General features: G+C 32.3%; 8 protein-coding genes and 2 pseudogenes across 10 annotated transcripts, besides 3 other annotated features; 6 read left to right on the top strand and 4 right to left on the bottom strand.

The window, feature by feature from the left end:
* Positions 1 to 5688: part of a mobile genetic element that runs on past the window's edge.
* Positions 1966 to 3541, bottom strand: TVAGG3_0762780 (annotated as a pseudogene). Its single transcript has one exon. A coding segment is annotated over exon 1 (1576 nt).
* On the bottom strand, positions 4743 to 5618 carry TVAGG3_0762770 (annotated as a pseudogene). The gene has a single exon. A coding segment is annotated over exon 1 (876 nt).
* A 251-nt stretch (positions 5689 to 5939) lies between the features above and the next one.
* Positions 5940 to 6632: a mobile genetic element.
* A 2756-nt stretch (positions 6633 to 9388) lies between these two features.
* Positions 9389 to 10194, top strand: TVAGG3_0762740 (protein of unknown function, DUF4106 family; the record flags this gene model as incomplete). Its single annotated transcript, XM_051245702.1, has 1 exon — positions 9389 to 10194. A coding segment is annotated over one exon (806 nt), but the record flags the coding sequence as incomplete, so codon positions are not given.
* A 959-nt stretch (positions 10195 to 11153) lies between these two features.
* Positions 11154 to 20156: part of a mobile genetic element that runs on past the window's edge.
* Positions 12370 to 12708, top strand: TVAGG3_0762730 (protein of unknown function, DUF4106 family; the record flags this gene model as incomplete). Its single annotated transcript, XM_051245701.1, has 1 exon — positions 12370 to 12708. The coding sequence occupies one exon, from the start codon at positions 12370 to 12372 to the stop codon at positions 12706 to 12708; it is 339 nt and encodes a 112-aa protein (XP_051092288.1).
* On the top strand, positions 13085 to 13621 carry TVAGG3_0762720 (protein of unknown function, DUF4106 family; the record flags this gene model as incomplete). The annotated part of the gene is made up of 1 exon (XM_051245700.1): positions 13085 to 13621. One exon carries the CDS (start codon positions 13085 to 13087, stop codon positions 13619 to 13621), a length of 537 nt encoding a protein of 178 aa, XP_051092287.1.
* TVAGG3_0762710 (uncharacterized protein) lies at positions 13626 to 14042 on the top strand (the record flags this gene model as incomplete). The annotated part of the gene is made up of 1 exon (XM_051245699.1): positions 13626 to 14042. A coding segment is annotated over one exon (417 nt), but the record flags the coding sequence as incomplete, so codon positions are not given.
* On the top strand, positions 15756 to 16145 carry TVAGG3_0762700 (protein of unknown function, DUF4108 family; the record flags this gene model as incomplete). The annotated part of the gene is made up of 1 exon (XM_051245698.1): positions 15756 to 16145. One exon carries the CDS (start codon positions 15756 to 15758, stop codon positions 16143 to 16145), a length of 390 nt encoding a protein of 129 aa, XP_051092285.1.
* Positions 16162 to 16266, bottom strand: TVAGG3_0762690 (uncharacterized protein; the record flags this gene model as incomplete). Its single annotated transcript, XM_051245697.1, has 1 exon — positions 16162 to 16266. A coding segment is annotated over one exon (105 nt), but the record flags the coding sequence as incomplete, so codon positions are not given.
* On the top strand, positions 16672 to 17544 carry TVAGG3_0762680 (protein of unknown function, DUF4106 family; the record flags this gene model as incomplete). Its single annotated transcript, XM_051245696.1, has 1 exon — positions 16672 to 17544. One exon carries the CDS (start codon positions 16672 to 16674, stop codon positions 17542 to 17544), a length of 873 nt encoding a protein of 290 aa, XP_051092283.1.
* On the bottom strand, positions 17560 to 18168 carry TVAGG3_0762670 (KilA, N-terminal/APSES-type HTH, DNA-binding family; the record flags this gene model as incomplete). The annotated part of the gene is made up of 1 exon (XM_051245695.1): positions 17560 to 18168. One exon carries the CDS (start codon positions 18166 to 18168, stop codon positions 17560 to 17562), a length of 609 nt encoding a protein of 202 aa, XP_051092282.1.

The raw sequence follows: 20156 nt of genomic DNA, 5'->3' as shown, positions 1-20156 counted from the left end.
ACCGGAATGCAATATAAATATCTAGTGTTAATGTTAATGGCAAATAAATAAGTAACGTTTCCTTTTGAATATTCCAGATGATCGATTTCGTATGAATATGGATATGGAGCAAATGAAGGTCGACTAAATTTTTCCTTTAATGGTTGAATTTTCGGGTCAATTGGTTTATTTAATATCTTGAAATCCTTTTTAAAATCTTTTTGCTTCTTAATGTTTGAAATGGATATAATAAAGTGAATGATGAAGGATTAACTGAAGGAGGAGGTGGTACTGTCGTTGGAGGTTTTGGTGTTGTAAGTGGTTTAATTTTATCTGCTTTGATTTTGGATTTCATTCCTTCCTTCATTAATTCTGGATGTATTCTATTCATTTGTTTTAAATATGCTGTATATAAAGGTTTGATATACTTTCCCGCTTCGAGTTTATGTTGAAGGATGAATTCCAAAAGTTGATCTTCATTTAAAAGTCGGGCTGAATATGGTTTAACTAATGAATCATAAATTAAAGCTTGTGCATCATTTATGGTCTGAAGGACCTGGGTGTTTTGCGGCTCAGGATTATATAATTTATATAATTCATCAATATCTTCTTCTGTTAATACTTTATTTTTGAAATCTTTCAATTGTTTAAGTTGTGATTTAGTTTTTCCCTTTATATATTCATTATTTTTAATTTTGTCTTTAATTTTAGAAATTATTTTATCATGATATTTCAAAATTTCATTTTTATAATATGGATAATAATAATCCATATCATCACCCGTTATATTATTATTATATTTTTGGAGATATGATTTTAATTCATAATAACTAAGAAATTTTTGATTAAGTACTAAATCAGCAATTAAAATTTTTAAATCTGTGTTATTCATTTATATAAAAATAAAATCAATGTTTTAAGGGTGCCCACCTCTTTGATCAAGAATCAAAGCCATCATTAACGGTTCCTTTTGTCTCTTCTGTGGCATTTTATTAAATAAATGGCATACAACATCCATTTTCACAACATACAGCCTTAGTGTGTGCTCCTGTTAATGCAGTCTTACCAATTGTTAAGCGAGTCATTGACCTGTTTTTAAGTTGTAAATTAATATTCTGACCATCGAAAATAACTTTATCATTTATTATATCCAAATAATTTTTAGGTGTTAATTGTTTATTTTGTCGTAAACTAACACCTTTCATTTTTTGTGCAATCTTTTTAAAATCACTTCCATCAATTGAACCATTGAATGATGTATAACACTTAAGACATAAAGCAACCATGTTATCACCTTGTTTCTCAATTGCTAAACCCAATAACTTCTTCTCATGTGCTTTTTCTTCAGCTTTATTCTTTAATTTAGGTTTAAATTTCTCATCAAAACAGAAGAAATCAAAAGGTGCGAATTTGAAAATGTTTTTATCATAAAATTGTTTATCGGTAACAATTGCTTGAAATGCTTGAGTGTTAGGAAGATTTGGGTCGCCAGCGATTGCCCAATAAGATGAATCAGTATCACCTTCAATGAAATGAAAACGATTAACATCCATGCATTTATACATAAAATCATAAATGAAAACCAAATACCATTTTAGCATTATCTAAAGTGAAGAATGCCTCTTGTAAACATGTATCACATCTATAAAATCTATCTTTGAGCATCACTTGATATGTATCTTCACCTATTTCTCTTATGTTTTTAAACTTATTTGACATACATGCAACGCGTGCCTTCTGTGCATTCATTATTTTAGTCTTTGCGTAATTTTGTGTATTCATTGCATCGTAACCATATGATCCATTAAGTGAAATCTTGCAAAATAAACTTTTTCCTTTATTTCCTTCTAATTCAGCCTTTTGTCTTTCGTTCATAAATTCATTCGCAAATTCATTAAAACAAGTGTTTTTAGTAAATGTTAAAATTGATTGAATATCATCGATGATAAAATGAAATCTGTCTATTAGATACCAAAGATAATAAGAAGAAAATGGTTGATATTGGTTGTGTGTTGATGCTAACTGAGTTAATTTTCTCTGTTTCTGGTCAACTGGTAGATTGTTTGATTTCATGTAATTATACATAAAACTGCCAATTGTTTTTTCATCTGTGATAATATCTAAGTTTCTTATTATCGGTAAAAAGTTTATGTAATCATTAATGTATTTTTCATCAATGTGACCCTTTACTTCAGCCACGAATAAGTATTTTTTTCTAATTATTCCCAGTGCTTTTGCTTTCTTTGTTGCTGTATCACAAATGATAACACCATTCAATCTTCCCGGCATATACATTTTATGGTCAGTATATTGAATGAAATCATGAATTAGATGAAAATGATGAAGGATATAATGAATTAAAATCAACACCAACGAAATGAGTCATAATGTTGGTGGTGTCCTCATTTGATACAGTTTTAGTTTCTGGATTATATGAAAGTTTATTAATGTGCGTGATTCCTTTAAGATTAACACGATGTTGAACATTTGATAGACCACCAGTAATTCCATTACGGAGAATGTGATAAGCTTCAACTGAATCTAAAGTCATTGGTAAATTATTTTTTAATGCATAATTTCTTAAATTGATTCTTAAACGTTGAACATCTTCATCTTTATTTGATTTTACGACATTGCAATAACAACACATTAACTGACAATTTTCTTTGGTATGTGGTTTTTCATTATCGATTCTATCCAATGTTGGTTTATTTACATATGTAAACGCTTTACCACACATTTTGCATTTAGATGAAAGGATTAAATCGTGATAGTATTGATAGTCATCCATTGAAACATTGTTTTTAGTATCTCTTTTTGCTTTTCATCTTGTTTCTTATATGATTCAATTTTATATTTCCAATACTTTTTGTTAATTCAAAACTTGATTCCACATTTTTTCTTCTGGATATGTTTCGTTAGGATTGAAGTTCTTATATGCTAACGCGTAACGAATCATTGAAGCATTCGATGATAAAGAAAGATTATGAAGCATGTCAATTTTATAAACAAATGTTTCTTCGATAATTTTATCAATTGGGTCAATCATAATTTCAACGTCTTTATTGCAATAATGAATAAAATATTCTAATCTATTCTCAAAATTTTTAGCATCATTGAGATATATTTGATAATCACTATCTGATATAGTTTCTTGAGTTAATGCTGAATAAAATGAATCTTTCGTGAATGGTTCCTTTTTATATAATTCATCTTCGTAATTCTTCCATGTGATGAATTGATAAGGGAAAAAGGATTTAACACGTGATTTATTGTTTCCGAAATCTTGAGTGAATTGGTCTAATGTTCCACCCGCTATATAATTTCTGATGTCAATAAATCTTAATTCATATGGACAGTTTGTTTTCTTTACTATGACTTGCTTAAATTGAGAAGAAGAACCCAGTATTGATTTTATCTTCCATTTTGCAGTATTTAAATCACGAAGAATTAAATTTAAATCAAACTTTCCCGAATTAAAACCTATGATATTCCCTTTATTAAATTCTTCATCTAAAAGCTCTTTCATTGCTTCCTTTTGTTTCTCATTTAATGTATTCATTAATTCTTCATATTGTTCAATATTTGATTAGCAACTAATGAACAGGTTGAAAATAAAAACTCAATCCAATCAGAAATAAAAGAATCACTCGAAGTTAAGCAAAAATTCCTCGTAAATGTTTTATCACGGTCTACGTCCTCACCGCTTTGCGGCTTTATTTTGACAGTTGATGATACCATAAATGGTTTTAAGTAAGCGTTCAAAGTTGCACATTCAGAAAGTTGAAGTTCTTCTTTAGTCTCTAATGTTTCGAAGTCAAAAGTAATATAATTCTTGTTGGTTTATAATATTCCTGCAAATTATGTGCTAATAGCCATTGATATATCTTCTGTTTCGTGATATGTGGTGTATATGGTTGTTGTGTGTTTTGCAATTGAACGTCTTGAATTAATCTTCCATTATTTTCTTTACATTTCTCACAATGTTTTAAAATCTTCTTTGGTTTTTCCTTTCTGGATCATCACGGATAGAATAAACTTCTTCTTTACAATATGGACAAACTTTATAGCCGGTGAGTGCTTCAACGTCTGTTATTCTGTCAGCGTGAAGTTTTCCACATGGACTCTGTCTTAATAAAATATTTACTGTTTCAAATTCTGGATCTATCATTATTGATCCACTAATGGAAAGTCTACCTTATTTATGTCCACGTCTTCTGGTTGAGGATCACAATAATAGAAATCAATATTAACATTTAACATTCTCGCTAATCTCTCACTTTTCTGATGAAATGTCAAACCCTTCATATGCATCTATTGCTTCATTTAAATAGCTTCTACGAGTTTTTAGGATTAACACCATCAGGATGTTATAGAAGCGTTTAAATAACCTTCTACCTTCGGCTCTTATTTGATTATCATTCATTTAGCTGTTCCGTTTTTGTTCATTTATGTAAGAATAAAAAAAATTAAAAAATAAAGTTTATTCTTTAAAGCCCATAAAATGAATTAAGAACACATAAATTTTATCATCCGCGACGTGACGAATACATTTTAATTTACTCAAGAATGCGTACCCTGATACATTAAATCTAATTCCTGTCTTATTTAATTTCACAACTTTGAAAAGGAATGTATGAATAGCTATAAAATGATGAGATGATGTTTTATGGGTTGCTTCCATTTTTTCTGAAATAAATGAATAAATATAATGTTTATAAGTTTTCATATCTTTTATGTTCTTAATAACGAATGGTATAGACCTTTCAACTTCGTCTTCCTTCGGTGCTGTTCTTTCATATGAAACATTATTGGTATCTTCAATAATGAAACCGCAATCACACAAAATTTTATATGTACCAATGGTTTCTTTTGATATTTTATCTAACAAATCAAAAACTTTATCAACACCTGTACATTTATTTAAATAATAATTTGTGTAAATATCATGGTCTTCTTTCTTAATCGTATTAGTTGCATATGTCACATTTTTCAGTGCTTTTTTGAATTTTTCAGAATCAAGAGGAGGTGAAAGTAATATACATGGATAATCTCCATCGTCAATAAATTGTAACTTATGTTTACGTATAAATTTAGTACCTTCTTCTGAAAGTGTTTCATCTATTTCGCCATCTAATAAATTTTGTGTTGATTCTGAGACATAATTTTTATATCTTTCTTCATGAGATTTCTGAACTGCTGATTCTGAAGCTGGGATATTCATTAAACCCTCTACTTCATTTTCATTATATTTTTCAACTTCTCTTAATTCCTTAATTTTTTCATCTATTTCATTTCTTAATTGTTCCAATTTCTCAATCTCATCGTTTATAATATTCATCTTGTTTAATTTTTTCTTCAAAATATTCAGGAGGTGTTTCAAGGCTCTCTGAGCCCAGGTCCTCTGGACCATAAAGAGGAATATTCTCCTGTTTTTCAACTTTTTTGGGATATAAATATCTCATTATAGCCTTTTTAGTAATTAGTCCGTTATATTTAAATTCATTCAACAATCTGGAAAACTCTTTCACATTCTGCATATATGTTGGATAAGAACCGTCTCCAAAATTTTCTAAAATATTTTCTAATTCTGAATTAGTGAACTTTAAAGATTTCAATGAATTAGTTGTTATACTCATTTATTATAAAATAAAATAAAAATAAATTTAACTTAGTTTTAATTTTACGTAAGAAGTCAATTTTTTAAATCTTGATTTATTCAAAAACGTAAGAATAAAAACCGTAAGAATCATACATTTTTTACTTCATATGTTAAAAAAAATGATACAAAATCATTCAATTATGTATGAATTCTTACGTTTACAAAAAAAGTCACACAACCCGTCAACATATACTACTATGTTAATTTTTTTAATGATTTATAAATAAATATATTTTAATGCATCGTCTATATATAGATGTAACAAAAAAAGTCACTAAACCCGTCATATCCTACTACTAATTTATTTTTTCTTAGATATAATTCTATTCATTCAATTCGATCGTCATTTTTCAGTACATGATCGTAATTTTCAATTATTGATCGCGATTTTACTTCAGAATTTGTTCGCAATATTGCTTATCAAAATTATATCTCTATTCTCTCATTTCTGTTTAGTCAATATCATTACACTCCTATTGTCTAATAACATGCTATTAATTTTCTTAAAATTAAAAAAAAAATATCAACTTTTAAAAACAGAAACTTAACATCCTTAGGTCAATGGATTTTGATGTGAGATACATTTAATCTGTTTTTCTTTTTTTATTTTAAATAATTGAATATTTATAGTTGTTATGGGTCTTACATCATGTAAAACGAATTTTCTTAAAGTAAATTTACTTTTTCTTCAATCTTTCTTACATATTTATTAAAAAAAAATTATCCAAAAAAAGATGTTTTAGAATGAAAAAAATAGAAAAATCTTCATTTATAGTCTTTCTTGAATGTATACGTTTTGATTTTTTTCTTTTTTAAAAAATTCAATTTCTAGAAAAATCGAGAAAAAATCATTTTCTTCTATTTTTTAGGACGCCATACCCATTGAAATCTCCTCTCAGGACGCCATAAACTATTCAATTATGGTGTAAACTTCTCAAAAATTGAATAGTTTACATCAGGACGCCTTAGGACGCCAACCCTTTACGCGCCCTATTCTCCTCATAAAAAGTTTTGCAATTTGATTGTTACTTTAGATATTTATGCGAATCATAAAAAGTTACGTTATGTCTTTATTTCAATAGCCAGTAATAACCATTTTTTAATTCGATATTGGATAATTAAAATTCAAAAGTCCATTTTTAAATAAAAAAAAAAAAAAAAAAAAAAAGGTAGTGGGGCTTCCAGGCACTTCGTGCCCTCTAGCCCCGAAGATGTTTAGAATATGAGAGAGGTCCTATAAACCGGAGAAAGTGTCATATAAACATCTGTCATTTTACTCAGAATTTTATACAGAATTCGGCAAAAATATATTTTAGGGTAGAAGGGTATATCTAACCTCTTTTCTAACCTCATTTCTAACCTCTTGAATTTTCATGAATTTTCATGAAATTTACACCAAAAATATATTTTAGGGTAGAAGGTATATCTAACCTCTTTTCTAACCTCTTTTCTACCCTCTTGAATTTTCATGAAATTTACACCAAAAATATATTTTAGGTAGAAGGGTATATCTAACCTCTTTTCTAACCTCTTTTCTACCCTCTTGAATTTTCATGAAATTTACACCAAAAATATATTTTAGGGTAGAAGGGTATATCTAACCTCTTTTCTAACCTCTTTTCTACCCTCTTGAATTTTCATGAAATTTACACCAAAAATATACTACTAGGGTCATTTACGAAGAAATCTCAACAAAGTCTTTACGATGAAGTCTTGACAAAGTCTTTACGAAGAAGTCTCAACAAAGTCTTTACGAAGAAGTCTCAACAAAGTCTTTACGAAGAAGTCTCAACAAAGTCTTTACGAAGAAGTCTTAACAAAGTCTTTACGAAGAAATTCATGAAAATTCAAGAGGGTAGAAAAGAGGTTAGAAAAGAGGTTAGATATACCCTTCTACCCTAAAATATATTTTTGGGTCATTTACGAAGAAGTCTCAACAAAGTCTTTACGAAGAAGTCTCAACAAAGTCTTTACGAAGAAGTCTCAACAAAGTCTTTACGAAGAAATTCATGAAAATTCAAGAGGGTAGAAATGAGGTTAGAAAAGAGGTTAGATATACCCTTCTACCCTAAAATATATTTTTGGGTCATTTACACTCATTTACGAAGAAATCTCAACAAAGTCTTTACGAAGAAGTCACAATAAAACATCTGTCAAAAACCGCTTTTTAACTTCACTTAAAATGCCACGTAAGCTACGTAAGAATATACGTAAGAGGAAGAGAGCATTGAAACATCCAATAGTAAAACTGACACCACAACAACAGTTGCAACAACAAATGCTGAATGACCCCACTATGTTGCAACAAATGTCAAGCAACCCTATGCTTTTAAACCGAGTTATTGGTGCACAGAGTGGAGGTTTAAGAGCGGCACTTTTAGCGAAAATGGCAGGCTATGGTGAGCTGCAGACGGAACAGCCTATAACCCTCAAAGTCAAATGAATTTGAGTTCACTCAAAAATCAAATAACAGATGTCAAAAGTCAAACATAGACATACAGAAACAAATAAGTGAAAACGAAAAGAAACTAGAATATGACAGACACACAAAGAAACTCAATGAGTTAAACGTAGAGAAAAAGAAGAAAGAAGAACAACTGAAAGAACTAAGTACAGAGGAATATGCGAAAAAAGTGTCAGAAAAAGCAGCAGAAGTAGCAAAAATGGAACAAGATGTTATAAATTTGAAAAACCATACTACTCAATATAAAATACTGAAAGATGAAGAGATAAAACAAAAAGCCCTGAAGACATATATGGATAGCGATGAGTATAAAAAAGAAGTTGAAGCAAATGTAAAGGCAGAAAAACTTTTACAGTTGCAAAACCAAACCGTACAGTATGAAAACTTAGCACAAGAAAGTAAAAATAACGACGCAGCCATGCAAAAGGCAATGAAAAGCGCAGAATATATAAAAGCTAACAATGACTGGTTAGATGCCCAAGCCAACGCTAAAGCAGCCCAACTCATAGGGTCAATAAGGACAAAAATACAAGCGGATGAAGACAGTTCAAATGAAGCTTTAACAAATGCTGACTTTAAGAACGCCTTCGAAGCTCTTCATAGTAAGGTGAAAACTAGTGAACGACTTCTCATCTGGAAAGAAACTGAAGTCTGAAGGTTTCGACAACGAGTTAAGAGAAGTAGCACAAAATATGACGAAAATAACAGATGCAGCAACGAGACAGGCAGTTCAAAGTGCCTATGACGCCGTTAGAGCAACTGTTGTGGAAAGTCAAGAAAAAGAGTTACAACAGACCAAAACAGACCTAGTAAATGCTTTCTTAAGAACGAAAAGTCAGGTAGGACATTATGCTGCAGATGGAACATATGTGCCAGCTGGTGGAACTTATATACCACCAAACCCTCCAAGAGAAGCACCTGCACCAGGACTACCTAAAACATTTACATCGTCACATGGACACAGACACAGGCATGCACCAAAACCAACACAACAACCAACACAACAACCAACACAACAACCAGCACAACAACCAACACAACAACCAGCACAGCAACCAACAGTTCAAAACCCTGCACAACAACCAACAGTTCAAAACCCTGCACAACAACAACCACAAACAGAGCAAGGACATAAAAGAAGTAGAGAACAAGGAAACCAAGAATTCTTAAAAATGCTTAAAGAAGAGTGTGGTTTCCCAGATACTGTTGACTTTAGTGACAGATATAAAGAAGCTATTGGAAAGTTCAAGGATGGAAATACTGACCCGAACCTATTTAGCTTTATGGCTCAGCACCAAAACGGATATAATCTCAAACCTGGAAAATACAAGCTCGCTAAGGGATATGATTTAATAGCATATCATCCAAATGACATGGATGAATTTACTCCGAGATATTTGATGTCAGAGCTAAATGACAATTCAACTTTCGTCATGAAACGCGTAAAAAATAGAGACGGAACGAAAGAACAAAAGCTTATGAATGCGGATGACGTAGATAGGGAAATTGTTGAAAACGGTCTCGGAATATATGAAATGCCAGCAGATGAGGTACAAGAAACTCCACAGGAAGAAGTTCAGATACAACCAGACATGGAAGAAATAGTTCAGCAACAACAGCTAGAAGAGCCTGAAGGAAACGAACAAGTCCTTCCTTTGGAAACTAACTTCACAGAACTAGATGAAGATTTGGAACAGCCGAAAAATCTTGACCCTCAACAAGAGCATGAGGTGAATATGGAATCTTTCCAAGAGTCTAAGAAAGATTCGGCTGACATAGTAGAAGAATATCGAAAAATGTTTGCCGACATACAAAAGACTCCAACACCAGATGAAAATATTCAGCATAGAATGAAAGTACTGAAAGAAAATGTACACAAATACAACAACCCTTTTTACTTACGAGCATTTAACGTTCAATCTTCGGATGAACTCGGTGAAAATAAAAGGTTAAATTTCAAGAAAACATATAGAAATGAAACATTGTTTAAAGTTCATTCAGAACCTAACCAAGATGGAAACAAACCTACTTTTGTTTCTGCAGACGATGGAACTACAATGAGATGGGGTCATAAAGCTAACCCGGATAGGTGGGTTCATAAACTTACAACCACAATTCCAAGAAGTTGTAGACGCAATGGAAGTCAATGGTGAACAAGATATAGCTGGTATTTTAAGCGCGGCTTTAATGCCATTGAAAGATATGAAACATGCAGATATTTTGGACCAGTATGAAATGAACATGGCTGATGGAAATATAACACCTGACGTTCTAGAACATTTATCTCAAAGAACTACACAGAACCATAGAGATGGTATATTTGGTGAAGAGTTTAGAAAGAAAGTTAGGGAGGGAGAAGGAAGAGAACCTATTGTACATGACCTTGCAAACGAAAGTTTACAAAATGTCATAAAAACTTACTTTGCAGACAATGAACCGAGAAGGGATGAATATTTAAGAAAACTCAAATGGACAGTAACCAAAGATGAAATGTTAGTATTGAAAAAACATGTTCCTTGACAAAATAAAACCAACTACAGAAATAAACGACGCAAGACTGAAGAGATTGGGTTAAAAGCTTTCCCATTCACAAAAGATATAGTTGGTAACATGGAAAGAAAACCAGATGGCTACAAAAACATATATTTGGAAAACGAGCTTATTCCATATGGACAGGCACTGTTTGAAGCGCTTGAACCGGAAACTCAGGAAAGAGTCATGCAAACAATACGCGAAGACTCAAATACAGACTATGACAAACTCTTTCTAGGATATAGGTTACCTGAGATGGGCGACCAGAGCCAAAGGCAAAAAGGGCATGGAAAATTTGCAACATACTAGATGAACATGAGCAAAGATGCAACAACTTGAAGCAGAGGGCAATGAAGGAAAAAGAAGAGTTAAAAACTCAGTCAGGAAGAAAGTAAAGCTTGGTCCACGTGGGTTCTATTATGACATATAAATCCAACTATTCTATATTTTTACACATATGAAATGTACGCCGCTCAGAATATAACGCCAACAGTTTTGGATGCTATGAATGGAAATGTTTCCGAATGGTATAACGAATGCGACAATGCCATTAGAAGGTCAGAAATAGTTCCTGGAACTTACGAATATACAACTGCTGTTTCTTATGGAAACGTAGGTGAGTTTGGAGAAGGTTCTTCAACAACAGTAGATATTGCTTGCGACAGGTTTCATATTAATTTCTATTGACAACTCTTTCTTATACGTGAACAAGACATTGAAATAAAACCTTCTGCCAAGTTGTCTGACAAGAAAGGTTGCAATGGAATTTTCTATGTCGGATACCAATATGCTCCAGAAGTTTTCATGGGATATAAGATATATTCTAACTCTGACTTAGTTCAAACAGTAACATGGGCAAACTATGAATGGTTCGCTTTGAGAAACTCAGTACAACCACAAGCTAGAGAACAAACAGACCAGTATGCAACTATTGAGAAAATAAGAGACTTGACCCTAACGTTCCAGGAGTTTATGTTAACCTTTCTGGACAAAATGCAGCAGCAGTAACCAAAGTAAAACTGAAAACTTAGAGTTCCTTTGTCATCTTTCCTCATCTTCAGGTTTTTAAGATACTTGCCAAACTGGGCAGGAAAAATTTCTATCGAACTTACTCCAAGCAAAAATAACTTAGTCATTGCACCAACACAAGACCCATTCACTCTTACAGACGTAAAGGGAGCAAATCAAAACGTCATTCGCCGACTTTTGCAAAGACAAAGTTGACTTAGACTTTGGTTTCTCAAACCTCAACACTGAAGTAAACTATTATTTCAATGCTGCTGGAACTGCTTGGGACCCAGTTAAGTTCACATGCGAAAAGTTTGAATGCAAGAGAATAGAAAGCAGACTTGCAGTCTATATGTTGGACCCAGATATTTCAAATGCTTTAGCTGCCAAATATATTGCAGTTCCACTTATGTTCCCTATACACCAAATATCTGTCAAAGACTTTGCAGGTGAAGTTGGAAACCAAAGTGCTGACCCAGGTGCAAGAACAGATATTGCTTTAACAACTGCAATGAAACATGCAGATACTATGTTTGTACTGTTCAGACGAACTATAAATGACTATTCTTGTTTCTACAACCCTGGTATTAAATATCATATAAACATAGATGGCAAATATTATCCAAGAGAAGAATATTCTACAGTTGAAGATATGAGGTCATACAACTTGACATTAGATGCTATGAACTTTAACAACAACTTCACAACAACCATTAACCCTGAAATGCAAAGTTCTATTATGCCATATGTGAAAGTATGGACTCATACAGGAGGTCAAAAAACTCAATATACAAATGGAGACCGTTCAAACTTTTGGCTTGGCATTCCATTTGCTGACTCAGAAGACTTTATGGGTGGTATTTCAACTGTTGGTACAGTTCAAATACAATATACTGGTGACAGAGACGGTCCAGATGAACTGAGAGCAAAGAAGTTTACAAAACCAATAGCACTTTTCACGGAAGATGCTCTTTTGAAGATTCGTTCGATGAAACCTGCTGGAGCTCCTCAGATTGGCATAACGACAGCTTCCATCGAGCAGATTTTGGCAGCAGGTCAGTAAGTTGTTCTTGAACTGACTTCTCTCCGTCAAATATTGACAGTACGCCAGTTTTGATATAATATTGTATTAAAAACTTACCTTTAGAAATATCGGTCAGTTTTGTTGTTATATTTTTGTCAACGTCAAGAACTTTCACCATCTCGGTTATACCAACTTTCTTTGCTTTATGAAAATATTTTGGTTCAGCAAAGACTGCTATTCTATAACATTTTCCATTGTTTGTATAAAGAACTATTCTGTCAATGTATTTGTATTGTTTGTGTGTGTAAACTTTGTTTTGCTTCAATTCGAAGAGATACTCAAATACGTCCATCTTTTTATTCTAAGTAAAATGTCATTTCCGAAAAATAGAAGCGTAAGTGTTTCAAAAGGTTTAATGGCGATGGCAGATGTGAAGTTAAATTCACCAACTCAAACAAACAGTCAAAGTGTTGTTGTCAATGTCAAAGAAAGAGATGTTGAAGTGGGGAAACCATACGAAGACGAAGATGGTATAGCAATTGTTCCTGTAAAAGAACAACCAACATATCCTGAAGTTAGCAGAGACTTAAGTTCTGTTGCAGATATTCGAAACGACTACCAACAACTTAAAGACAAACTTAAAACTCAGGAGAAGATTTGTCAAGCTTTGGGTATAATGTTAAACTTGGTCGAACACAACCCTGTAAAAGTGAACTCATATGTCATTGCACCTCATGAAGTTTTGAAAGAACTATTGAAACTTTTGACAGAGGCAGACGATATAAACATCAAAGAAATAGAACCCGACATTGCTTGCTGTGGTGTTTCATATAATGTCATTGACAAGATATACGTTATGAAAGGAGGTGAAACGTTGAACTTAAAGTATAGTTTCCCAGACATCATAAAAATATTTGACGACCACAACATTTCATTAAAATTTATTTGCTAAGTAAATGGCAGAAGACACAATGGTTTATACTATTACGACTAAAAACCCTGAGTCATATAATTCTATAACAACAAACTTACAAAGTCCTCAAGGACGATATTGTAAACTAACCTTAAACACAATGACGACTAAAGCCTGTTTTGCTCTTTTGACACCAGAAGACTTTATTGTTGTGAATGGTAAAAAATACTCCTTTGAAGATACTTACTCAGATATACCACCAACAGGTTTTGTTGACTTATTTAATACTTTAAGGACGAGTGTAACATGTGCTGCAACTAGAGCAGGTTTCATTATGTTTGGATGTCCGACTGAGTTTACTATAAACAATATGAGCTATAATACAAAACTTATATCTGGTTTTTACTACCAACAGTTTCCTATAACAGGAAAAGGTGTCATACAAGGAATGTCTGTTCCATTGACTTTAAGCACACCTATTTTATATATTGTTTCAAACTTAGGTTCAAAGTGTTATTCGAATGTCGACAGAAACTATTATGACCAAAAGATACTTATGCGTATAAATAACACATTCTCTGCTGGTTTGCCTATTGTTCATTCGAATGCAGAGTTTTCAGCTTTAGTAAACTCAAACACTTTAGCAAACATAAACTTAACCTTAGTTGACGCAAACTTTGTTCCTGTAAAACTTTTATGTCCTATGTATTTGTCAATGACGGCAGAAAGTTTCGAATTGGAAGATGCAACTGGTGAAAGTATTGTACTACAAGAACAACTTCAACAACAAATAGCTCAAGAACAACAAATGCAACAAATGCAACAACAAAGTCAAGAATAAAAAAAATATTTTTTTTATTTTTATAAAAATGTACAGAATAGATGTTTCAGATTTTTATGACTTCCAAGCATTCAGAAATATGTGTCCATTTAGAGACTATAACAAAGCAGTCGAGAATTTGAAACGTTTAGTCATTTATGTCGACTCTGCCCCAGAATGTTATGTCATGAAAGAATGGGATGTTGTCTTTAACAAACCAAGAGCAACAATAGTTTCAGAACAAGAATGTAGACAGAAACTTAAGAAAATAAAAGTCGTACAAGTTGGCATGAAGATGTTAGATGCTTGGGATATCTTATTGTCAAAACTTGAAGATTTTTCAGTTCGTGGTATAAAGTTTTATACACCTTCTCCAAACTTCTATTCTATCTTCACTGGATATAAATATGAACAAGTAGAATGGAAAGAAAATATTATAGAAGCTTGGTTAGACCATGTCAAAGAAATTATATGCAATGGAAACGAAAGAGTCTATGAGTATATCTTATGTTGGTTTGCAAACATCTTACAACATCCAAGTGCTAAAAATGAAACTGCTCTCATTATAATTGGAAAACAAGGAACTGGTAAGAATACTTTCTTTACAGATATTTTGTGCAAACTGTTAGAAGGTTATTCGAATCCGAATATGACAAACTTAGAAAACATCTGTGGCAAGTTTAACTCTTCAATTGAGAATATGAAACTTATAGTTTGCAATGAACTTCAAAGTATAGATACAACAAAAGTTTTGAACTCAGATGCTTTGAAGAGTCTTATAACAGACAAAGTTGGAGTTGTTGAAAGAAAATATAAAGACCAAAGAGTTTGTGAAAATGTTGCAAACTTCATTATGGTTTCAAACAATACTGTTCCGATGAAGTTAGAAAGTTCTGACAGAAGATATGTAGTTGTCAGAACGTCAGATTCTCATATGCAAGATACAGAATATTTTGACGACTTAGCAGAAACTTTGACATCTGACTTTTACAACCACTTGTTCTCATATTTTATGACATTAGATATTTCTAAGTTCAATCCAAGACAAATTCCACATACCGAAGAGAGACAAACATTGTTAGAAGCAAACAAGAGTGTATATGAACTGTTCATAGATGAAACTGACTTTGTGTCATTAGATGAAAGGTCATTATATGATGAATATAAACAATATTGTCAAGAATATGGTTATATGGCAGCTTCTAAACGAACATTCTTGGCAAATGTCAAAAATCTTTTAGATGTTCAGAACGGCGTATATACAAAGAAAAATTTTTCTGAGTAAATTTTAAAAAAAATATATATTTTTATCCGATAGAAAAGATGGCAAAATTCATCTCAGTAAATAAGTACATGTCAGGACTTAAAGAAGAACTAGACCCATTCGCTTATTTGAATGTTTACTTCTACAATTTTGAAAAGTCTACATTTGACAAAGTTTGGAACATCGAACCAGTTAAGTTTGCTGTTGTTAGAAAAAGTGGTGCAACTTTTGAAGACTTAGACATAGAAGGTTTGTTAGCAGTCAAAGAAAATTTTGACAGAAAGTTCTCAAAACTCGAAGAAGGTAAAGCATACAAACTTGTTATACCTTATGAACCAAAGAAAGCAGACGACTATGAATATTATGAGTCTAAGATAGTTGAAGTTCAAGGTAAATTGGGTAAAAAGATTTTAGAGTCTAAGCCAGTGTTTGCTCCTAAAGAGGAAGAGAACATTGACATTGACCCAGAAATGTTCTAAAAATAAAATTTTATTTTTACATGTCAAATTTCTTTTTCTCTGGAACTGGTTCAGGTTCTTTCTTCTCTTCTTCTACTTTCTTTTCTTTCTTTTCTTTCTTTTCTTTCTTTTCTCTCTTCTTCTTCTTCTCTGGTGGAGTTATGTCAAATTTGGCGCAACCATATTTATGTAAAAGTTCTTTGTCCTTTAATAGCTCATCTATTCTGTTTTCTATTTCATCTTCAAGAACAGCGCATGTGTCTTCTTTGCATTCTAAGAACTTTTGTTGGACTTCATCTTTCCAATCGGCGTCATCTCTGTCAACAAGTCTGTCATTGACAAATTTTAAGACTGCTCTTTGTAATGTTTTATGGTTCTTGTCATATTCCCAGAAACAGAACTTTAGAACAAATTCACCTTTCTTGTTTACACTATGTAAGATTTTATGGTCGACAGAAGTTTTAGAGTCAAAAAGCTTGTCTCGAATATAGATAGCGAAATCACTAGACATTTTCTAAAAGATAAAAATTTTAATTTTTCTAAAAATATGTTAGAAAAAAAGTTTGCTGACATTGACAAGAAATTTGAGAATGTTTTGAAGAAGAACAAGAGGAAGTTAGAAAATGCTCAGATAAAGCCTATACATGAAAAGTTCTTATTTGCTCAGAATGGTATAACAGGTCTAATCGCACCACCTGGGTCGGGTAAGACTTTCACTTATCTTAAAATGGCTGCACAACAACAAGAACTAGATGAGAAGAACCCATTCTATGAGTTAGTTGTTATTTGTTCGACTTCTGGTCAATTTGACCAAACCGTCAATTCGTTCAAAGATATTATAAAGAAGTCTAAGTTAGTATGTATAAAAGACTCTGAGTTGTTAGATTGGATAAAGAAGTACCAAAGAAGAGTTTTGAAGTACAATGCTATAAATGAGTATATAAATTCGAAGTTTAAAGACCCAAATGAGGAAATGCAGAGAATATTAGAGAAGAAACACTTCAGAAACAAACAGAAAGAGATAGAATACATTTCGAAGAAATTGCAATCTTACGATTGGAAGACATACCCTCATAGGTGTCTTCTTATCTTAGATGATTTCGCCTCTCATCCTTTGCTTAAGAACAGAGAACAAGATATGTGTCGAATTCTTAAGAAGCTCAGACACTTTAACATCTCAGTTGTCATTTGTGTACAGACAGCCAAGAGTTTAAGTAAGGATGTAAAGAGAATACTTACTGATATCATACTTTTCCCCGGATTGTCCGAAGACGATTTCATGGAACTTATGAAAGAGTCCATGGCAGGTAAGTTTGACAGACATGAACTATGGGAGAAGTACAAAGTCATACAAGACCCTCATACTTCTTTCAGAATTCATATCTACGCGAACAAAGTTCAAATTGTAAAAAGTCAATAAAAATAAATGGTTCATTTACTCTGCTTGTTTGAAGTTGTCAAAATACTCTGTTATTTTTTCCTTCAGTAGCGGTAAGTCTTCTTTGAAGGTAAGAATTGTACAACCTTTCATATCATAGTGTGTTTGAGGTAACGTATCTTGAACTATTTGTTTCACATCTTCATTCGGTGTCATTGAAATCGGTAAGTTTTCGCGATAGAACCAATTTCTGTCAGATTTGTAAATCTTAGCAAGGTCGTAAAAGCTTTTGTTGTTTCTTCTGACTAAATGCAACATAACCATATCTCTGTCTTCTTCATTTTCCATCTCTTCAGTATAAATCATATACTTATAGTTCTTTTCCTTTCCTTTTGGTACCGAACGTGGTATTCTTTTCTGAATGCTTTTGTCTTTTGCTTCAATGACTTCATCTTTTGCTTGAAGTTTCTTTTCCATCTCTTCACGTTCTTGTCTATGAATTTCATCTAACATCATGAAAATATAACAAGCGTAACGAGGTGAAGCCCACATTGCTACAGCATTTACAAGAAGTCTATGTACATACCAGCCTCTCAAACCAGGAGCCAAATTCTTGCGATTTTCGTACGGAATCTCTACCCGCGGTTTTCCGCGGGTAGCAAACATATGAGGAAATTCTTCTAAAAGTTCTTTTGTCTGTTGGTTTTCAAACCAATGATGTGCTTGCTTTGTAGAACGAAGAGCATTCAAAATACTTTGCATTTGGTACATGTCGTCTTTGACCGAACGAATGAGACGTAACTGTTTGTTATATTGTATGTACTCATATTCTTCATTTATAGCTTCATGAACGATAGCAGTTGTTGTGTTCTCTGTTGTTGACATATCTGTCTTTACATACAAAATAAAAAAAATATTTTTTTAAAAATTAGCGTTATTTTTTTTAAGTTTGGTCATCCTTCACTATATGACAAATATACTATATTTTACTTAAAAATATGCAAGCGGCTCATAGCTCAGTGGTATGGGCTACCTCGCTACAGGCGTCGAAGACCTCGGTTCAAATCCCGATTCGCGCAGGTTTTTTCCTTTTATGCAGTGAAATTTCATGTACATAGGTTACTTTGGTGTTAGACCCTAGTGAAGAAAATAGAACGATATAAGTTTACATTTGTAAGGCTACTTTGGTGTTAGACCCTAGTGAAGAAAATAGAACTATATAAGTTTACATTTGTAAGGTTGGACGATAAAATTTACTGACTGACGTCGGACATTGTCTTGAAAAAGTAAAAGACTTGTCTTGAAAAAGTAAAAGACTTGTCTTGAAAAAGTAAAAGACTTGTCTTGAAAAAGTAAAAGACTTGTCTTGAAAAAGTAAAAGACTTGTCTTGAAAAAGTACGGGTATCGTCTGAAATCAAGACCACTGTTCTCAAATTTGAGAACTTGACACCAAAAAATTTCTTGAAAAAGTCAAAGACTTGTCTTGAAAAAGTCAAAGACTTGTCTTGAAAAAGTAAAAGACTTGTCTTGAAAAAGTAAAAGACTTGTCTTGAAAAAGTAAAAGACTTGTCTTGAAAAAGTAAAAGACTTGTCTTGAAAAAGTAAAAGACTTGTCTTGAAAAAGTCAAAGACTTGTCTTGAAAAAGTAAAAGACTTGTCTTGAAAAAGTAAAAGACTTGTCTTGAAAAAGTCAAAGACTTGTCTTGAAAAAGTCAAAGACTTGTCTTGAAAAAGTCAAAGACTTGTCTTGAAAAAGTAAAAGACTTGTCTTGAAAAAGTAAAAGACTTGTCTTGAAAAAGTAAAAGACTTGTCTTGAAAAAGTAAAAGACTTGTCTTGAAAAAGTAAAAGACTTGTCTTGAAAAAGTAAAAGACTTGTCTTGAAACAATGACCGACATAGACCCAGCAGATGAGGCAATCTACCTTATAGAGATAAATGAGCTAGTTAGGAACTACCTGAGCCATCTGAAGTCAAGCGTAAAAAATAAACGCTTTACATGTATTTTTCAGCAACTTCGTCAAATAATTTTATAGCTTTACCTATCTCATCTACTTCAAAACGTTTCTTTACCTTTCGTGGGAGCACCATACATTTTCTCAAACTTTTCAAGTAGTTCTGTTTCAGCAGCTCTCATATCGTTAACAAACACAACCTTAACTCTATTGACTATACTGTCATATCTTTGAGTTATATTATTGTTCTTCCTATCTTATATCTCTTTGTATTGAAGTCCTTCGGTTTCTGAACGATGTAAAGTAAGCCTTCACTGCAACGTTCTGAGTCGAACGAACCATATGTTATGAAGTTATATCCAACAACTGGGTCTAACCATAACAAAACTATTGGTATAAGACTTTTGTCGATGAGATATGCTGTAGTTCCATAGAATCTTACCGATATTATAAGCTCAGGATTTCTTGTCAAAATTTTCTGAGTAGAAGCAATTCTAACCCAGTCCTTCGGTCTCTTTCCAGATGGAGATAAAATGTCTGACAAAGAATATTTGTTGTATTTCTTTGAGTATCTTACGTTTAAATCACCAATTCTAACCAATTTAGTGTTATTGTCTATCTTTTTAACTGTTTCAAACTCAGTGTTTGTCATTTCTGTTCTTACATACAAAATAAAAAAATATTTTTTTAAAAAAACTAA

The sequence above is a fragment of the Trichomonas vaginalis genome, chromosome III, assembly GCF_026262505.1.
Source record: "Trichomonas vaginalis G3 chromosome III, whole genome shotgun sequence".
Lineage (NCBI taxonomy): Eukaryota > Parabasalia > Trichomonadida > Trichomonadidae > Trichomonas > Trichomonas vaginalis.
Note: the sequence above shows the minus strand (reverse complement) of the source record. Positions and strands in the feature narration are given on the sequence as shown.